The 20,277-nt window shown below is 34.9% G+C and overlaps 1 protein-coding gene across 1 annotated transcript in view; it reads left to right on the top strand.

Moving 5' to 3' along the window:
- The window catches only part of LOC134669100 (adenylate cyclase type 2-like), a 128,380-nt gene that overhangs the window by 65,730 nt on the left and 42,373 nt on the right, over positions 1–20,277 (top strand). Inside the window, exon 2 of the mRNA XM_063526635.1 lies at positions 10,552–10,764. Within this exon, the coding sequence (XP_063382705.1) occupies positions 10,552–10,764 (213 nt within the window). The remainder of the gene's footprint in view (positions 1–10,551; positions 10,765–20,277) is intronic.

Genomic DNA, 20,277 nt, shown 5'->3' with positions numbered 1-20,277 from the left:
CGGGTTGTCTGACATGTGACGATCTAACCGTTATTGATGCGACCTAATACCCTAAAAAGGATGCAAAACATCTTACAAAGACGCAAACATGGTATGATAATAGATATTTTCACTTTTAAATTTACAAGTTTTCACTGTCGTCTATTTATGTCAATTCTACACGAAGTTTTGATCAAATATGTGGCTTTCCTTTAGGGTCCTTATGCTTCATATGCTCTAGGACCTTTCTACCAGAAAAGGGTCCTTATGCACCCTTACGGATCCTTCTCTGATTGGAAGCCACATATGGCGCGATTACACTTTGTCATACCGAAAGCTGATATAAACTTTAAGTAGACGGACACTACATTTTATCGAGCATGGGCCGATTTTCATATTCGTTAGATTTGGATAAAAATTAACAGAATTCTGTGATGTACAATGATGAAAAAAAATCGATAACAAGCTAATAAATAATCGGCCCAGATACGTATAATATAATACCATTATTTACTGTAAATAACGGTAGGTACTAAATATTACAGTTTGGCGGTGGTCATGCCTGAAAAATGAGGTTAATTTTATTTTCTTTCAGTTAAATGACTCATTTTAACTCAGAAAACAACTTGATCCAGTGATTAAAGTTCAAACAGAAGGAGCGCTTTGAGAAATTGCTTGTAAAAGTAAACTAACTCCTTATTACCATAATTTACAAGTAAATTACCTGCTAATTATTTTTAATTATGATTTTGAAAAGGATTTCGTAAATAATGTTTAATAATGGAAGTTCAAAATTTGGACAAAGGATTATATTTAAATGGAAAGTAAGGCGTTAATCGTTTTTATAATTAACACAAAATATCAATACAACAAGATTATTACCACGTGAAACATGGGTAACTTATCTAGTTTTTTACAATACATATTCATAAAAATGTGTCTTAAATATTTAATATAATTTTAAAAAGTATTCTCTATAATATACTGTACGAGTGTACGGGAAAGAAATCAAATTAGATGCATTGTGACAAACGCAGTAGCTACAAACAGCAACACTTCTAACTGTACATCGTGGACCTTATTACAAAAGGCATAAGGACCACCGATGGACAGTTAACAGTGAATTACAAAATGCCTAATAAGGTGAACGGACGTCATGACTGTGTTAACATCGCAATGACGTGCATCACGGAAGAAAGAATGAGCGCGCCGCGCTCTTGTTTTGTGACGTGCATTCATTTGGTATATTAGGAGTTATTGATAATGATATGTTGCGGATTAAGTGTTAGATAGATAGATAGATAGATAGAATACTCTTTATTGGCACACCTCAGTAAAAAGATACAAAAGAAAAATACAATTGATAGGAGTGTTATTGATCTATTAAGTAATAGTCAAATCAAATGTGCCTCCATTGTTCGTAAACCCATAGGTTAGATAAAATATTATCTAATCTCTTAGTAATCGCTAAAAGTTAGAAGTTTCGACTATCAATAATTTTATAACCATCATATAATTTACTCCACGTATGAAATGTCTTGCACAGCTAAATAGTGGCATGAACTGTCGCCAGTGGTATTTCCGGACCTATACGATGACCTAGAAAAGAGCTCGCTCCCATCTTAAAAGCCGGCAGCGCACCTGCAACCCCTTGACGTTACAGGTGCACATAGGCTACGGTAATTGCTCACCTTCAGGCGGTTTGAATGCTCGTTTGCTTTCAATATCATTAAAAAAGTTACAGACTGTTTTTCCAAATTTCCAGTTTTCCTTGTTTTGATCAAAACCACGTTTTCTGGTATTCCCTCGTTGTAATCGATTAGCGAATAATGAGTATATAAATGACGGATTGGTGTAATCACTTGCTTTGTTTTTCGTAATTCCTTGTTCTTGATATTTTTGATATATTATTCCTTGATATTTTGACTAATATTTAAATATCGGTCATGTTTTCTAAAATAAAGTGTACCTACAGAGGAAAATAATCCAGGTTTATTTTTTGTACGCGAAGTTAAAAGTAGTCTGAGCACATTTTGAGACATCGTCTTGTTTAATAAAAGTCTGGTGCATAGGTATAAGAGAGAGTATAAGGTAGAGCTATAAGAGTGTGTCAGTGTCACATATTTTTGCAGTCTTCGAAGAGTAACACATTATTGCAGGACTGTATGTACGAAAGTTTTGTAATAGTTATGACTGAATTTTATTATACCGTAGGTTTTTTTAAGATGGGTACTTCAAGAAAAAATCTCGTTATTTCTCTTAATTCCTTAGTCTCAATTCCAAATTAGGCCTAGGTACTTAATAAGGCAGAGTACAGACAGGTAGTATTATTATTAACCCACTACAAGCCTCAATAATAGCCTAATTATTACCTATTAGTCGTTTGTCTTTATCGATTACTAGCTTTTGCCCGCGACTTCGTCTGCGTGGAATTAGTACCAGCAGCTAGAGTATTAAGTACAGCGCCTGGATAAAATCTAATAGCAATTCGAGCATAATATGCTTAATTGTTTACACCATCTAACAGGCACTTCATTAATTTTCTCATTTCCACCCCCCTTTTCACCCTCTTTAGGGATGACTTCTGACATAAAAACTATCCTATGTCCTTCCCCGGGACTTAAACTATCTCTATGTCAAATTTAAAATAAATCCGTTTAGCGGTTTAAGCGTGAAGAGGTAACAGACAGACAGACAGACGTGTGTCTTTATAATATAAGTATATATATATGGATTTCGCATTTATAATATTAATAATATAGTATGGATTGTGACTGCTGTCACTCCTTGTGTTGCAGCTGTAAGAATCAATGTTCATTAAGTAAAGTTATGGTACTTACAGTACCTATGCAATTGCGCTATGAACACAATAAGTTAAAAAAGTTCATTTTTTTGGCAAAAATTTCATTTTTGGTACAAGCTTTTATCGCTGACTGTACTTTTCTTACGACAGACAACTAATACTCATCGAAACAATTCTAAAAACCCCTAACACAATTAGGTTGTGTTGTTTCATCACAGAGTTCCTATGGCCACCTCCTGTCTCCATCATCAGATCAGTTCAACAGTACCATATTATTGTATACAGAACTACATACAGCTGCCAATTTTCATGACGCTACAAGCCTTGGAAGATGGTTAAATTAGTTACCTTAGATTCCATTACATAGTTACATATACAGGTCGACCTAATAAAAGCTTGTTAAAATTTCATTTATTTCTTAATATTATATAGTTTTTTCCCCTAGATATTTTTATGTATGTATGCTGCCCTAGATAAGACATTCTTTGAAACATTTATAGAATACGGCTTTAATCTGAAATTCAGAATAAATCGATATTGATAATGCATCTAGGACAAGTGTAGTCGTTTCGCTGCGCACTCTTGTCTTGTTGCGCAATCTAATCTAGTGCAGATTACAAACTATAAGTAGATGAACACAATTCCATTGTCTCAGACGACTGTACTTGACTTAAGTAATAGAGATTAAATAATAAAGGTACCTAATACCAGTAACACCTTACCGTTTAGGTACCATGCGATGCAGTTATGCATATTATACTTGGTCAAGCAAATCTTGCCAGTAGAAAAAGGCGGCAAATTTAAAAAAATGTAGGCGCGAAGGATTATCGTCTCATAGAAAATTTTAATTTCGCGCCTTTTTCTACTGAAAAGATTTGCTTGACCAAGTATAGATATGGACATATACTTATACATTATACAGAGTTATTCAAAAATTTTGTGAATTCTAACAAACCTTTGATAATCATTTATCCCTTGTTGTGTAGAACTTACTACTTAGGGCATACGGAAAATTCCTGGACTGGCCACTTATAAAAAATAAGTCTTCTCATATACATATCCGAATCCAGAAACTTTTAGTATGGCCCACGTATAACAATTTTTAGCAACGTAAGTTTGCACCCGACTTGAATGGTTTATGGCAAAATTCATCTAATTTAATGAGAGCGTAGGTAACATCGAGTTTATGGAAGCGGGTTTGTGGCGACGGGTTCTAGTGACTCTTAACCTCTAGCCGCCCAGAGACCTATAAAAAGGTCTCCTGTTCCATTCTAATTAGAACTTTGTGTTGACAAAACAAAATTTCATTTTGCTTGGCAAGGTTTGACGTATGGGCAGCTAGAGGTTAAAACGGTATACATACCTTACGTGAAGCAGGTATTTTCCTTATTAATTTACCTTGAATATTATAGCAGATTAGCAGTTTACAAATCATAAAATTACCTGATTTGTAATTAGTGATCAGAGTAGCTAAATACAATAAGTTCTTGTAATATCGGAAGCTAGCTAGGTTATCCGACTGGCGGCTCGATTCGAAAAATGAATTAGAGACTAACTAGATATGAAATAGTAACGATATGTGACGTTCTACTGCAAAAGGTACTTACCTTATGGCGGCTAGCGCCGCGATTCGGGAAATTAATTAGGGATTAACTAGATATGAAATAGTGAAGATATGTGACGTTCCACGGAAAAATATACCTTACGCCGGCCGGCGCTTACGTTGCATAGCGCCGCAATAATATTGGAGAGGCGTTAACAATAGCGTAAGCGCCAACCGCCATAAGATACCTTTATCCGTGGGACGTCACATATCTTTTACTATATCGTATCTAGTTAATCTCTAATTCATTTCCCGAATCGCGCCATGGGTTTGTTATTGTCCTTGTATATCCTTCTATAGAATATATACCTGGTGTCTCTAGTATCAAGTATCAAGAATTAGTTAAGACTGACGTTTGAGGGCGTCTATTGAAATAACCATGACATGGCGTAAATATTGTATTTTTTTAATTAAAGTTTATTATATTTATATTTTTACCAACAACAAAGATTCAGACCATTTACAAACCTCATCAATCATCATCACCAAGTTTTTTGGTTAACAATGATTTGAACGTAATCAATAAATATTTTTTTCCAAAGACTGTCCGTTTACTTTATTTTATTCTTTTGAAGTTCAAAGTGAATTATAAAATAAATGTATTTAGTTCCTAAATTACGCGCGGGGTGAATAGTCAATAGTACTCGATCGACAAGAGCTGGGCTCCTAAATATAACGATGATGATGATACAATTTTCAAAGATTAAGGAAATCAAACAATTATTTTCTAAGAATTCAGTATAAAATTTGATGCATCGATCATCGTAACACACAAAACAGGAAAACAATAGTAACCGGGTTACATTACCTTATCTTATCTTATCTTTTGTGTGTTAACAGCCCGATTTGTTTGATTTAGGCCAGCAGTTGTACTAGTTTTATCAAAAGATTTAGATATAAGTTTAGTGCCCGCGGGTGATGGAGATAAATGATAATAAAATGGGGCATTATCTATGAAAAGGGACCTTATTGTCGATGGTACTTACGCCGCACTGCGTCGCGCGGCATTGTTTTCATATGGGAGTATCGTTAATAGTTAATGTCGTAAGCGCCATCGACAATAAGGTCCCTTTTCATAGATAACATCACAAATATCGATATCACAGTGCACCTACTGTATTCGCGATATTATGTGGCCTTCAAATAAAACTAGAATATTTATGTAATATGTTTATCATTTGATATATAGACAGATTATATAATTATAGTACCAAAGATCTATGAAGTGTATAAGATAAATAAATTTTAGGAAAAAACGTGTTTGTAATAAATAATGTTTTTAATATAATAATTTTAAATTAAAAGGAATATTATCTGTTTACGTGACAAACAACATAATGTACTTACTCGTATTTATTGTTTTTTATAATTTTTCTAGTAAAATTATCGGTTAGTTCATCTAAGGCTAAACATGTTAAGAAATTTGATTTATTTGATTACGACGCAATAATTAAAAATAATGGCATTGCTAATAAATATATATTTCCTAATGATAACATTATTACTAATTTTCTGAAGATAATAAACTGTTATTGTTTGTTGCACAAGGAAAAAAGATTGATTTGATGATAGGTTTCCTTTCCTTATTTTAAAATAATAACAAAACAGTGTATTTCTAAATTAACTTCTGTATGTATGTAGCTCCATTGAGGAAATGAAAAGTTGAACTACTTATTTTCGCTGATGTAATGAAAAGTTATAGTACATATCCACATGGGACTATATTTTTTTTTTACCTCGTGCTTTTTGAGTCTTTCGCTATATGCTCAAGTTGAGTAGGACTAAATTAGGCCTCGCTTGAAAAATTAAAAATATGTAGTTTGAAAAATATTGAAAAACATAAGTACAAACTTATAATAAGCGTGCATCTTTGTACATACATATATGTATTCGAAAAACATTACCTACCATTTTTCAATTCAGGTTATAAAAAAATGTTCTCTGAGTCGGTACAAAATAATTTGTAACTTGAGACTGTCCTTGTTTCGGGATCTCAGTTTCATGGAAAACAAAAGCGTCACAGTTTTTGAAAGTGGAAAACGACACCGTTATTCGGCGAAGTGAAGAGTCACGAACCATAAGTGGGGCGAATGACACATCGTAAGGACTGTTCAGTTTACTAAGCGGACACTCTTACACCTCTTTTAATCGGCGAATTTAAAATCAATTGACGTACAGCTCATAACAATATAATTAACAATCCCTTATTTATCAATTGCTACATATTTGTTCCCATAATAGTCAAATATTTTTCCCGAAGGACCGAACAAATTTGGAACATAGCAAGTTAGTTCTGCAATAAGGATGCACAGGCTAGTATTCACTGCGAAAAATCGTAAATATGTACAAATTTTCCAAGTTAAACGTGAACAAAATAATTAAAACATTTGCAGAGCATCATATGCTTGAAGATTTTACAAAATCCCGGCACAGAAGCGGCCCGGCCAATCCAGAAACAAAAGTATTGTCATGCGGCTGTTAAAATCAATAAATTACTTATCGGTTCGCGAAATTCCTAAGACAGCAGGCGTTAGAGTAGGCACAGATTAAAATATAAGAAGTATGTACAATAAATGGACCCATAGAAAGAAAAAAATGGACATAAGAATTACAGAGCAGCGAAAGCAATCGAAAAAAAGAAGCGTCAAACTGTACTACATTTTACATTAAGATAAATTTCGTAGCATTTTAATGAACAACGGAAAATACGTAAAATGTTGCTGTAGTACGTTACCAATGGCCCTGATGCTACCATGCCGTTGTAGAAGATCATATATTCGACGAGGAGAGTAACATCAAAATTGACCAATTCATGAAGAAAGTCCTTGTCTGGCAGGCAATTGGTTCCTGTGGCCTTAAAAAGTTTGTTCTATTTTGCGACATGAACTTTGGTTGCGACATTTACAGAAAATAATGCATCTAATAACGAGTACTTTCCGTCTTTTAAAAATAAAGGAATGTCTCCTTTAAGTAAAATGAGCCAGCTTAAGGATTTAAGGTAGTTTCCCTCCAGGGCCCGACTTATCTTTCCACACTGATGTATATCAGGTTTCGTGTCAATGCCTCGCGTTCAGATGTTTATTCTAGTAATTTGATTGATTACCTTGCATAAGGTTATCCTCATGTGCACGCAAATCTGTTTTGCATTGTTTTTTTTATTAGTAAATTATGGTTACAATATATAATAACGGGCGCGACTACGTTGCAAGGCTCAGGGCCATTAGAAATACATATATAGTTCTTTCCCAGTAGAACCTCATACTACCCTTCATCCCTTGGCGGATAATGTAGGTATTTCCATTGAACTTAGGCCCAGTTGCACCAACCACATTTAACAGACGCCAAACAGCAGTGAAATATGAAAATTCCCATACAAATAAATTTAACGAACGCTTTAACGGTGACAGATAGTTTAGTGCAACCGACCCTTAAGTATTTTTACACGACTGAAAAAAAAAGAGTGTAGAGTGTAGGTATTGTTTTTTTAAAGAGTTTGTTCAAATACTTTAGCTGCCTTTACTATACCAAACACGTGTCTAAAGTTCTAAACAAAGTACTATTTACAATACAATACTCTTTATTATCCCATATAGTTTACAATACATACACAGAAACATAAACAAAGACGAACAGATAGAGGTTATTATGAAACTACACAACGGGACTTAATCGCGTATTTAAGTTTAAGCCAGTCTTCTCCGAGACCACGGGGACAACGCCGTCCTCGAAACGTCGGAGGTAAATCTTAAAACTTAAATACGCGATTAAGTTCCGTTGTGTAGTTTCATAATGTTAAATAATCGTGAAAGTTTAGATAGAGGTTACTCTGCTAGTGTGAGCTTTGCGTAGGTTATAATAATTATTAGGTATTATATTAAGAGATAAAAAGTTGTCAGATAAGTTTCTACTGTACCTATTTACTAGGTAGTATTTCGAACGAACTGGATGAACTCTCTCATCTCAGCGCATATAGGTACGATTGCAATTAGCATGCAAGTGAAAAGACAAGGAATGCAGAAATCACATGAATTTCTGCCATCTAGCCTGTCTTCGAACTCCTCTGAGTTGTCCTCTGACAAACTGTACATTCATACTCGTACTTCGCTAATACGACAATTTCTAGGAATATAAGTGATCTTAGGAGCCATATTTAGAAATGTCACGCTTAACTAAATGAATCACCACATTACTATTCTAGACCTTAACAGAACGACAACCTACATAACCTGTTCGCAGAAAAAATAAATAATTATTCCTACATCACATAAACCACATGGGCACTATAATTAAAATAAATTCTTAGCCCTAATTCTCCTGCAAATTTAAAACAGTATTCAATTAAAAACCGTTGCTTCAAGCTGATTACCAAAGGTAACTTTAATCAACAAAAATAATTACATATACATACCTATTTTTAGTTATTTAACTAAGATTTAAACTTTCACGATTATTTAACATTATGAAACTACACAACTTAAAACTTAAATACGCGATTAAGTCCCGTTGTGTAGTTTCATAACTAAGATTTCTTTTATAATTGCGCCTGGAGGAAAATAATAGTAAAACCTTTTTCACGGTAAACATAATCCCATCAGGCGCGTAATTTTAAACAAACTTAGAATTGAATGGCCCAGAGAATCTTATGTGACTATAGTCTATTTTTAACTATAAATACTACTATGCGAAACGTTTTCTATACAAAAAACAAATTTCCATTACTTAGTTCCATACTATTTCCTATGGGCAGTTCCTAGTTAAAACAAAACAGACTATAGCGATAAAACTAAGCGCCAACAATCTAGGGTTTTACTTTTAATTACCCACCGACATCAAACTGTCAGCAGCAAACAGAAGTTTGAAAAAGTCTCATCACGCGTAGCCTAACTTTTATAGCCGGGCTCCAGACAACTTACCTATTAGACGTAGCATAATTATCATAGGGAATAATACGCGAAACTCCGCGTAGGAGGCGCCACTACCACTATCCGTCACAATCTGGGGGTCTACCGCGGAACAAGGAAATCAAAATTTCGTTTCGCGTTTCCCGGTAGGCTTCTTAACAAACCGTTTCATATTTGTCATATTTGTCTGTGAAAACTTTTTAAGGCACAGTGTGTTTAAGTTACTCTATGGTTTACTAGAGGAGCTAGTGCTGCAATCTGGCGGAACATTTCATTAATATTCTGGGTTATTGGAAACGATTCTAATTTTAACAATTTGTTAAGGGTTTGATCTAGTTTTGATACGAGTTTGATGATCTTTCTCGCTGATCGTTGTTCACAAAATACAGAGCCATACAAATGGCATCAATATCAAATTGGAAAACTCAGAAGCGGCTTCCAAGAGGCGCAACTTGTCATTTCTATTGTGTCAACGTTTTTATTTCCGTGTTAATGACAAATATTAATTACGTCATCTATCATGGGCTAGTGTAATGTAGTGAAATAATGTAGGTTGAATCTGGCTGATGAGGTTACTGGCGTGGAGTCACAAAAATAAGGGCGCTTATGTGGTCACCGCAAATCTTTGTCGATGCTTCATAACGTGCGTATTGCGGTGTCTATGGAGAGTAATCCTTCAGCCGAGCTTTCCAAGCGGATTAAGGTTTTATTTCAGTGGAAAAGTCCAGACGATGAAACGATTTGATTATGGTATTTGTTTAAAGTTTGTCTTATAAATTAAAACGAGATTGAACTGGACAGTGGCTTTCCATTAATGTTGAGTGGCAAACTTCAATCAAAGGTTTAGTTTTTAATTTGAGATTTTTGGTAAACTTTATTAAGTATACAAAGGTTCGGGTTGAATATTTAGGTATAAACGAGTACTTGTGAATTTATACAAAACCTTTGAAAATTGATTTATTGATTGATTGTTTTTTTTTATTGACCTTTTGACCCAAATATGACTCACATACGCCAAGGAGGTTAAACAGGTTACTTAACTAGATAGCGGACGCCAATTTTAGTAGATAACTATGTTATATTCCTGAGCACAACATATTTTTGGTAGCAAAAATTTATGAAATTTTTATAGCTAATACATATTATCTTCTCCTCACAACTCACAACACAATTTCCCGAAGCATTCAGAGTATCTAGTAGCAGGTAGCCTGTTTTATTTTTGGTGGCTTCACACGAAAATTGAGTAAAAATGTCTCTTGTTCCAGGTGAAACGCTCAATAATGCTCAAGATGGCTGACGCCTGCGCCGACGCGTCCAAACAGACGCGCTTCCACGAGATGCACGTGCAACGACACAACAACGTCAGCATCCTGTACGCGGACATCGTCAACTTCACGCCGCTGAGTGAGCGGCTGAGTGCGTCGGACTTGGTGAAGACGCTCAATGAGCTGTTTGGACGGTTCGATCAGATTGCTCAGGTTAGAACAAATAATACACAAAAATTTTAAAAATGGTTCGTTTTTGAATGATGACAGGTTTGGTAAGGTTTGGACAGTGTATTTTACAGGGGGTTACAGGTCAGATGGCACTTTATTTCATAAAGACCATTGCCAATTCTTAGGACAAAAAGGGAACTCTTGTGGCCTTTTAAGACACTATCTACCAAGATGTGCTAAGATGCACGTCCAGACACAACAACGTCAGCATCCTGTACGCGGACATCGTCAACTTCACGCCGCTGAGTGAGCGGCTGAGCGCGTCGGACTTGGTGAAGACGCTTAATGAGCTGTTTGGACGGTTCGATCAAATTGCTCAGGTCAGTAAAAAAAACTTCAAACTTATTAGACGTAACTAAAAACTTCGATCTGTTTCTAAATACCTACCTATTTAGGAACAGACAGGACGTTAACGTAAAAAGTTAACGTACCTACTTTAACTTTAGGCTGTCAAATCAAAGAAGTCAACTGACGCACGCGGCTACAGCTCAATATCAACCTTCGTGTATTCTGATAAGGTTCACGATGACGCGCCGCACACGATAGGCGTAGCGTTCAATTCAAAGGGTTAGACAAAGAACTTCGGTCTTTTCTTTCGGAAAAGATAAGATATGATTCAAGTCTCATTGTTTAAGACTGCGTCGTGCAAAATCAGCGAAAAAGGCAGTCACCGTTTAGTCGCTAGCGTCCACATCGCTTGATAAAAAAAATTATAATAAATATCATTATTATCCCAAAGAGTGTGTTTACAACGAATCACCCTTGAAAATTTGAAATCTTTTACAATATAATAAATACACTCATGCAAAGTTGTACCTAAAACGTGATGAACGAGTGTCAGCCTTTAGTAAAATTTGTATAAAAAAATCGATGCTCATGCTACAAAATCGAGTGATTTCGAAAGCCAGATAACTAGACTACAACGAATCAGGCTTTTCCTATTTTTCCTCTTAAAGGCTACAGAGAAATTCAATCGTAAACGTAAACTTTCGTAAAATTTCCATACATCCGCCATATCTGTCAAATTCTCCTTCTCCTCAGATGCCCGCTGTGGGCCGTTGGAAGCGGACGCGTACATGCTTTTTCCAAATTGACATTTCAATTTGTCATATATATTGACAGAAATTCATGTCCGTATACGAATGATGATACCAGTGAAAAACTGTGTTCAAAATAAATAGGGTAAATGAATAATGTCACACGGAGATCCAGAGTCATTAAAATTTTGATTTGTTTTTATTCATAAGTCATAATACTTTAAAAATATAACAAATTATTTAAAATATATACGAACACAACCAAATCAGTGTAATTAGTTTCTTCCTAATTCACTAAAAATTAAAAAAGTTTGAAGATTTGTTTTATCTAATTGGAATAAATTTTCATTGTGCTGGCATTCATATTACGTCATTTTAAAAACATATATGACATAATGTCAATATACTAGATAGACAATTTATCAACAAATTTCTTCACATTTTAACGTAAACAATATAAATTATTAAAATTTTATTTATGAAGACGAAGCAATGTTGTTCACATAATATCAGCAATAAAATTTTAAGTTTCAACCAGTTTTGTTGCTATTCTGAGAGCTATCACGTGCTTTGAAAGTTAATTCAATGATATATCATCAAGAAATTGAAACCAAGACTCGACCTGCAGTCTCAGCGAGTTTTTGTGGCTATATTATCAGTTGAAAGAACGATATTTCCATCGCAGTGGTATGGTTTACGAGTACCTATATTGGTTTCATGTGACGATGTTTATATAAATGTATCTATCAAATAACAACGTGCTTTTATTTCATTGATATTCGGTGCAAAACGAAAGTGCAGTAACGAAAAATAATTACTTATCAGAAATGCCTTAAAGTTTTTTCAGTGAACGTTTATTTATAGGTATTTATGAGGTCTTATGTCTTATCAGCGTGGCTTTGGCCTTTGGACATTTTTGTAATGCTTTGTAATAAGGTAGGTGAGGTATCTATATCCCTCATTTAATAACCTTTTTTTGAATGAATTACAATTTAATTATTTAAATAAATAAGTGGTCTACAAACATACATATCCGCTCGGTCCGCTAAAATAATTTAAGTGCCCTACATAATAGGTATATTTAAGATTAACAATCAGTAAACATCATTAATTACGCTCAAATGCTTGTTTCAGTACAAATTTGCTGAAATACTTCCGACATAAAACCTAAAGGTATAAAAGTACAATTTGCTAAGTAAACTGTCAATCTACATTAATTATAATAGATAGACTCTTAGAAGTCAGCTTACTGAAGATTATGAACAACATATAAGTACTTTCTAAATAAAATACAATTTGTTTTTCCATGACTCATGTAGGCCGTATTTTACTATAGACCATATTAAATTGAAGATGAAATTAATTCATGATAAAAGCTAATAAGGCCCGGTAATATTTTCTGTTATTCTTGAACTTCTGTTCAAGTCAGTGTTCAACTGTCAGTGCAAGTAACAAGGCCCGGTTCCGAACCAACATGGTATGGTTTTTAGGGTTCCGTACCCAAAGGGTAAAACGGGACCCTATTACTAAGACTTCGCTGTCCGTCCGTCCGTCCGTCCGTCTGTCTGTCACCAGGCTATATCTCACGAACCGTGATAGCTAGACAGTTGAAATTTTCACAGATGATATATTTCTGTTGCCGCTATAACAACAAATACTAAAAACAGAATAAAATAAAGATTTAAATGGGGCTCCCATACAACAAACGTGATTTTAGACCAAAGTTATGCAACGTCGGGAGTGGTCAGTACTTGGATGGGTGACCGTTTTTTTTTTTCTTTTTTTTTTGTTTTTTTTTGCATTATGGTACGGAACCCTTCGTGCGCGAGTCCGACTCGCACTTGCCCGGTTTTTTTTATAAAACGTGTATTTTTCAAAAGCGCTGGAATTATTATATAACTATTTTGGTATATGAAGAAACATGAACAAATGAGAAATCTATATTGAATTGATTTGGTAATAATATCCTGATTATTAATAGAACTATTTCAGTTAAAATAAAGGTGGGCCTTATATGCTTCACCTGACCTTATTCGTCCACATTTAGATCCTATAGCTATATTTGGTCACTTTGGCCGTCACTATCTATTTGATGCCGATTGTACTAACAATTAAAAGTACAGCTCATATGTACTTTTACCTGTACTGAAACTTAAGCATTTGAGCGTAATTAAAGATGTTCACTGATTATTAACATTACGTGTTAAAGAACCGTGTCCCGGTGGTGCGTCCATTAATGAATCGCATACTAACGGATAGAGGTTTACGAGTACATTCACGGAAAAATGATTATAGGTAACCCAATACTAGTGGCTTAGTTGCCGTTTATAAATCGTTTGTGTCGAGCAAAATCAGCGGAAAAGGCAGTCACCGTTTAGTCGCTAGCGTTCACATCTCTTGATAAAAAAAATTATAATAAATGTCATTATTATCCCAAAGAGTGTGTTTACAACGAATCACCCTTGAAAATCTGAAATCTTTTACAATATAATAAATACACTTATGCAAAGTTGTACCTAAAATGAGATGAACGAGTGTCAGCGTTTAGTAAAATTTATATAAAAAAATCGATGCTCAACTCAAGCTATAAAACCGAGTGATTTACGAACCGCGAGTTTTTTGTTACCCTCACACAAATGCACACTAATGGGCACGATAGACCAGTGAATGAGCTTGTTTTGTGTATGCTTTATTTCTTAGGGAATAGATCTGTTTGCTTGCAAAATGCGTATTTGTAAACACCGCGGTGTTAGACGTCGATTTTGATACCCGCGTTAATAGCCGCCTTTACCTTAGGTCTTATACTCGTCTGTCGTACAAAATATCCATAAAATCTAATATTTAGTACTTAAGATTTCGTTTGACAAGCCAAATTGAATAAAAAAAGAAAAATACTTTTAATGCAGTTTTGTTTCTTTTTTAAAATAAAGGAATGTCTCCTTTAAGTAAAATGAGCCAGCTTAAGGATTTAAGGCTCCCTGCAGGGCCCGACTTATCTTTCCACCCTGTATACCATTTTAAATTTAAGGCGTAATTAATTCCAGATGAAGGATAATAAGGCCTAAAGGGAAATTTTGTAGGCCTTATTACCCACGAACAATGTATGTGAACTGAATAGGATAAAAAGGAACTAGATTATAACATATTGTTCTCATGTTTAGCACAGTGTAATAAATAAATATTTTTTTATAACAAAAACGATCGTTATATGATAAGTACCTACAAGCTGAAATGTATGTACATTTTACCTGTGTGAAAATTGTATAATTGAGATAAATAAACTAAATTATACTTACTATATTCTCTGTTATTCTTGAACTTGTACTTGGGCTAAAAAGGCCCTCTGTCTGTGCGGGTGACAAGGCCCGGCCCCGGGCCTTAATGAACGTGAGACGAAATAGTAAATTTAATTATTTTTATATAGGTAATTATGAGTTCTTTGATTTCCCGATAAGCATCACTTACTGACTTACAAAAGTATAAATGTAGTACATATGTAGTACCTGAATTTTATTAGAGGTTTTTAAAGCCTTATTATCAATTAAGTTATAAGTGAAATATAATAAGCGTCTTTAGTTGTAAAAAAATATTACAAGCCCTATAACTAATGAGGGGATCATTTTAGATATAGTCCACTTTTTTCGAGTAGGTAAATTCGGACTATGTTTACAAACCGCATACCATCGCCCATGACCACACTGTTAACTGACAGTTCGTAAACCTTATTACAAAAGGCATAAGGACCACCGATGGACAGTTAAGAGCATCGCCGTTTGTACCTATCTTAATACAAATAAAAGTCAACAACGAAAATAATTAATTACCTAATACGTCACATACCTATGACATGACATGAACAAGAACAAGGAAAGCTATATATAAAAAGTGATTTTTCTCTGTCTTCTCACAAAGCAAAGCTTTGACAGTTTAAATTCCTCAAAGAAGGTCCGTAGTTAACACTAAACTCGAAACAGCACCTTTAAAAAAACATTAGGGGTCACTGACCTGTCCCAGTAAATTGAGGTAGTGTGTGTGAGCTGCGTTTGTGTGTGAAATGGGGTAATTTGACAGAATCTGAAAATTTACCCTCCTCGACAAAGTAATTATGAATGAATGGAACTCAGGATAAATAAACACGGAGAAATTAGTTCTAAATTTAAAATGGCGTTGCCAGTTTTTTGGGACATCCTATGGGTTGAAAGGGTGGCAGTCGCTTTCATAATTTATATCTGCACCAAATCTTAAAATTAGGTTGCCAAAAAGTGGGCTCTGGGCTCCTTAAGGATGCAACCGGGAATGCGTTAACTAAGATGAGGAGATGAACTATAATGTTATTGTAACTTACAGTAATACCACACCACTGGTTAGGAAGAAAGTTTAGTGGTTAAGAATAATATTATCAATTCAACCTCACCTTAGTTCCAAATGCATAATAGTTGTAGTTTCCCAGTTTGAGTTTCAAAATGTCCGCAAGTCAATTTGAATTGGAAGTTCAATCGCGAATTGAATGTTAGTTTAACACTTCAAATGCAAGCAATTCAAACTTGAATGTGTCGGGAAACACCAATAAAGTACTTAGGGGTTTTATTATAAAGCTTTCCAGGAATTGCGAAAATGAACTTTACATCTTTGCAATAAAGTTGTTTTTAGGACTTGACGATTGAGAAAAGTACGAACGCCTGAACATAATCTAATAGCAAGCACGTCTGCTGAGGGAACGCTAAATATTGCGAATGTATACGTTAGGCGAAAATTATGTGCGTTTGTGCAGAGTTTGGTTAGACTGTTGAGAATATGTAAGTAAATAGATTGTAATTACTGCTTTTGTTAAGGAAATACCACATATACCACATACAATTTAAAATTGTCTTGCTCTGTATTAACAAAGACAAAATGCTCGTGGCTCTTTTTTACGTTGGTGTAATCACGAATGTGTAATAGCAATAGCGCCCATTTGTGATAGACCATTTATCGTGTTTTATTATGTATTGTATAGGCATATTGCCTATCAAAAGCGACAACACGTTGGTTTATCATTATTTATTAATAAGGTACAGGTAGGGTAAGACTAACACTTGTATGGAATCCTCATACTGTTTGTCTTGCCCCGAGTAAATTAAACTATATTAAACCCCACCTTACAATACAATACAATACAAATACTAATTATTGCACACCTCCCTCAATAGAAATAAAAGCAGAGGTAGGTAAACAACAAACGGTCTTATAGCTAAAAAGCCTTATTTAATGCATTGCAAAATGTTTTAAAACCTAAATATAACTTTGCTAATCCGCGAAAAGATAACGTGCTAGTCAATCAGTGCTAACCCGTTATACTTACTTGCGTATTTTTTTAAATGCAATTAATGTGTTATCTGTGTAATATGTTGTTTGTTAAACTTAAAATTGCAAATAAATACCTATAATTCTATATTATACTATACTCACAATCGTTATAATTCAAAACTAACTACCATCAGAACAGCAATCAAAGTTAAACCACACTTATCCAACTAAACATCCCGTTTGCAAGTTAGCAGAAAGATTGAAGCCACAGCTCTATCCATAACAAGCGGTTTCAGAACTAGCGCCATCTAGCGCCAACTTTCAAGTGATTTCTCACGCTTATAGCGACATTTCACGCTGGAACTTTAAGGTTTCTGGTTTAAAGTCAATTATTTCAGTACGGCTACCATGAGTTGACATTTGACGTTTACGCTAGCGACTGCGTGAACGTGATCGCAGTGCACTAATATTGTTGCAGTAATGGCTAGCCTAAATTCAGCACTCATGGTAGCCGTACAGAGTGCGTAGAGAACATGCCAATCGTTTACGCTTCGTAGCGAACGAAACGCAAACTGTCACCGTCGCAATAATTTATAAGAGTAATACACGCGTATTCGGGAAACGAGATAATCACAAGATCTAGAAACGATATAGAGATCAACTAGATTTACCTACATTAGATATAGACTAGATGTGACTTGGATATCTAAGTCATAACTTGTCGAAATCGTTCAAGAGGGCCTCCAGAATCGCGGAAACGTCAAATTTGACATATCTATCTTACAAATATCTTTAAATTATCCATATCGTAACTTGTTGAGGTCTAGTAGAGATCTAATACATTTTCAGAATACAGCCGATAGAGAGACACAAAGTGTGTCGTTCTCGTAGCGCAAACGATTATCACCTTGGCTAGGCACCCTGGTCCTTCTCCGAAATTCTGAAAAACTTGTTTAGAAACGGTTTCCTTGTTTTGTTGTTTCACTCAATCTCTTAAATTATATACACAGCGGTGTTCAAAATTACACAGTAAACTTATATTTACGAGTGTGTAGTTATTTAATGTAATGGGATTACCTCATTGTAGCAATATTAAATTGAGGTATATACACGGGTATATACGAGTATATACGCATTTGTAAATATTATTAAATAATAACATATGCGAAGCAACCTTTTATGTCCAAGCAAAATAGCTCTGATATACAAAATGATACTGTTATTTTTAATAAAATACTTTGTTACGTTTCTCTTTCTATGCACTGTATAATAAACCCGTAATTCTGTTATCCAAGCTCCGTTGAACACTGCCAAATTGAATAACCCCCGTCTAAGACTCGAAACATAATAGGTATTACGTCCAACCAAAGACTACACAATAATAAAGACTATACCTTGGTCAAAATAAAGTGCACTCCGTTCCAGAACATCGTTGTGGATTGCGTGATGTTTGCAAGGGATTGCAATTTTGTAGGGCACTTTTTGAAATTGACTTTGCTGCTTAATGTTCGCTTAAACTACACCATATTAATAAAGACTCCCCTAGAGCACTACTGACCGTAAATAATATAGTCCGTCTTTGCACAGAGTTTGAAGTAACAAGTAGGTTAATGTCACTATAAAATAAACACTAGGTATATTCGCTTAGTTCGACTACATTTACCTACTAAATTTCCTGTGTAGGTACCTATATTTGAAAACTCTCTAGGGAATAAAAACGGCTGGGTTACATTATATTGATATAATTCAGTTCATCAATTGTGGTAGGCGATGGTGTAGCTCTGCCTTAACTACCAGCAGATATAAAAAATTTCGAAGACGGGATTTCGCTTGAAGATTAACAGTCTTCATCATATAATTGTCTCTGGTTTAAAGCAGTTGATAAAATATCAAATAGCAAACTTGAAACAAATGGCGAGTGAAGCGTTAAGATTCTAACGAACGAAACAAACAATGTCTGAAAGAAACCGTTAGCGGGTTAAAAGCTTTCATATTGATTTACTTTTAGACTGAATTAAGCGGGCCACAGACCATCAGTTTTAACTGCACAGTTTTAACTGTTCAGTCAAACTGTTCAGTTAAAACGTACGTGTGTAGGCAAAGTTTTCAACTGCACAGTTCAAAGATTTGCCTACACACGTACGTTTTAACTGAACAGTTTGACTGAACAGTTAAAACTGTGCAGTTAAAACTGATGGTCTGTGGCCCGCTTTAGACCGAAGCCCTCTTACGCGTATACATACAACGCGTCTGGCCAACTCTATTGCAACACCTGCAGAAGAGTCTTTAAGACCAAGTTCGGCCCTAGCCCAAGCTGGCCCAAGTTAGCCAGCCACATTCGGGCCCATAACAGGCGTAATCCGTATTTTTTAACCGACTTCCAAATCTCAAAGAAGGAGGTTATCAATTCGGTTGTATGTTTTTTTTTTATTTTTATTTTTTTTTATGTTTGTTACTCCATATCTCCGTCATTACTAGATTGATTTTGAAAATTCTTTTTTTGATTGAATGTATATGCATACAGATTGGTCCCGTTTTTGTCAAAACCCAGTTCTGATGATGGGATCCATGAGGAATCGAGGGAACTCCTCAAATCTTAAAGGCATACATATAGTGATTTTTGGGTTTTTATCAACAAATCAAGCATATACACCCAAAAAAGTGACATTTGATGAAGTGGAACTGCTGATGATGATCAGAACGGAACTCTTTAACGACGCATAGTTCACGGTTGGCGATTTGTCCTCTTCGTTATGTTTGTTAAGCAAGTTAAGTTTTTAAGCCACATTTTTGTCAAGCTCGAGTTCTGATGATGGGATCCATGAGGAATCAAGGGAACTCCTCAAATCTTAAAGGCATGCGTATAGAGATTTTTCTATTTACATCAGAAAATCAAACAATTTTATTAAAAACTGTTGCATTTGATGAAGTGGAACTGCTGATGATGATCAGAACAGAACTCTTCAACGACGCATAGTTCACGGTTGGCGATTTGTCCTCGTCGTTATGTTTGTTAAGCAAGTTAAGTTTTTAAGCCAAATTTTTGTCAAGCTCGAGTTCTGATGATGGGATCCATGAGGAATCAAGGGAACTCCTCAAATCTTAAAGGCATGCGTATAGAGATTTTTGTATTTACATTAGAAAATCAAGCATTTTCATTAAAAACTGTTGC

This window comes from Cydia fagiglandana, chromosome 11, assembly GCF_963556715.1.
Source record: "Cydia fagiglandana chromosome 11, ilCydFagi1.1, whole genome shotgun sequence".
NCBI classification, from domain to species: Eukaryota; Metazoa; Arthropoda; class Insecta; order Lepidoptera; family Tortricidae; genus Cydia; species Cydia fagiglandana.
This window is presented reverse-complemented; position numbering and strand designations above follow the sequence as displayed.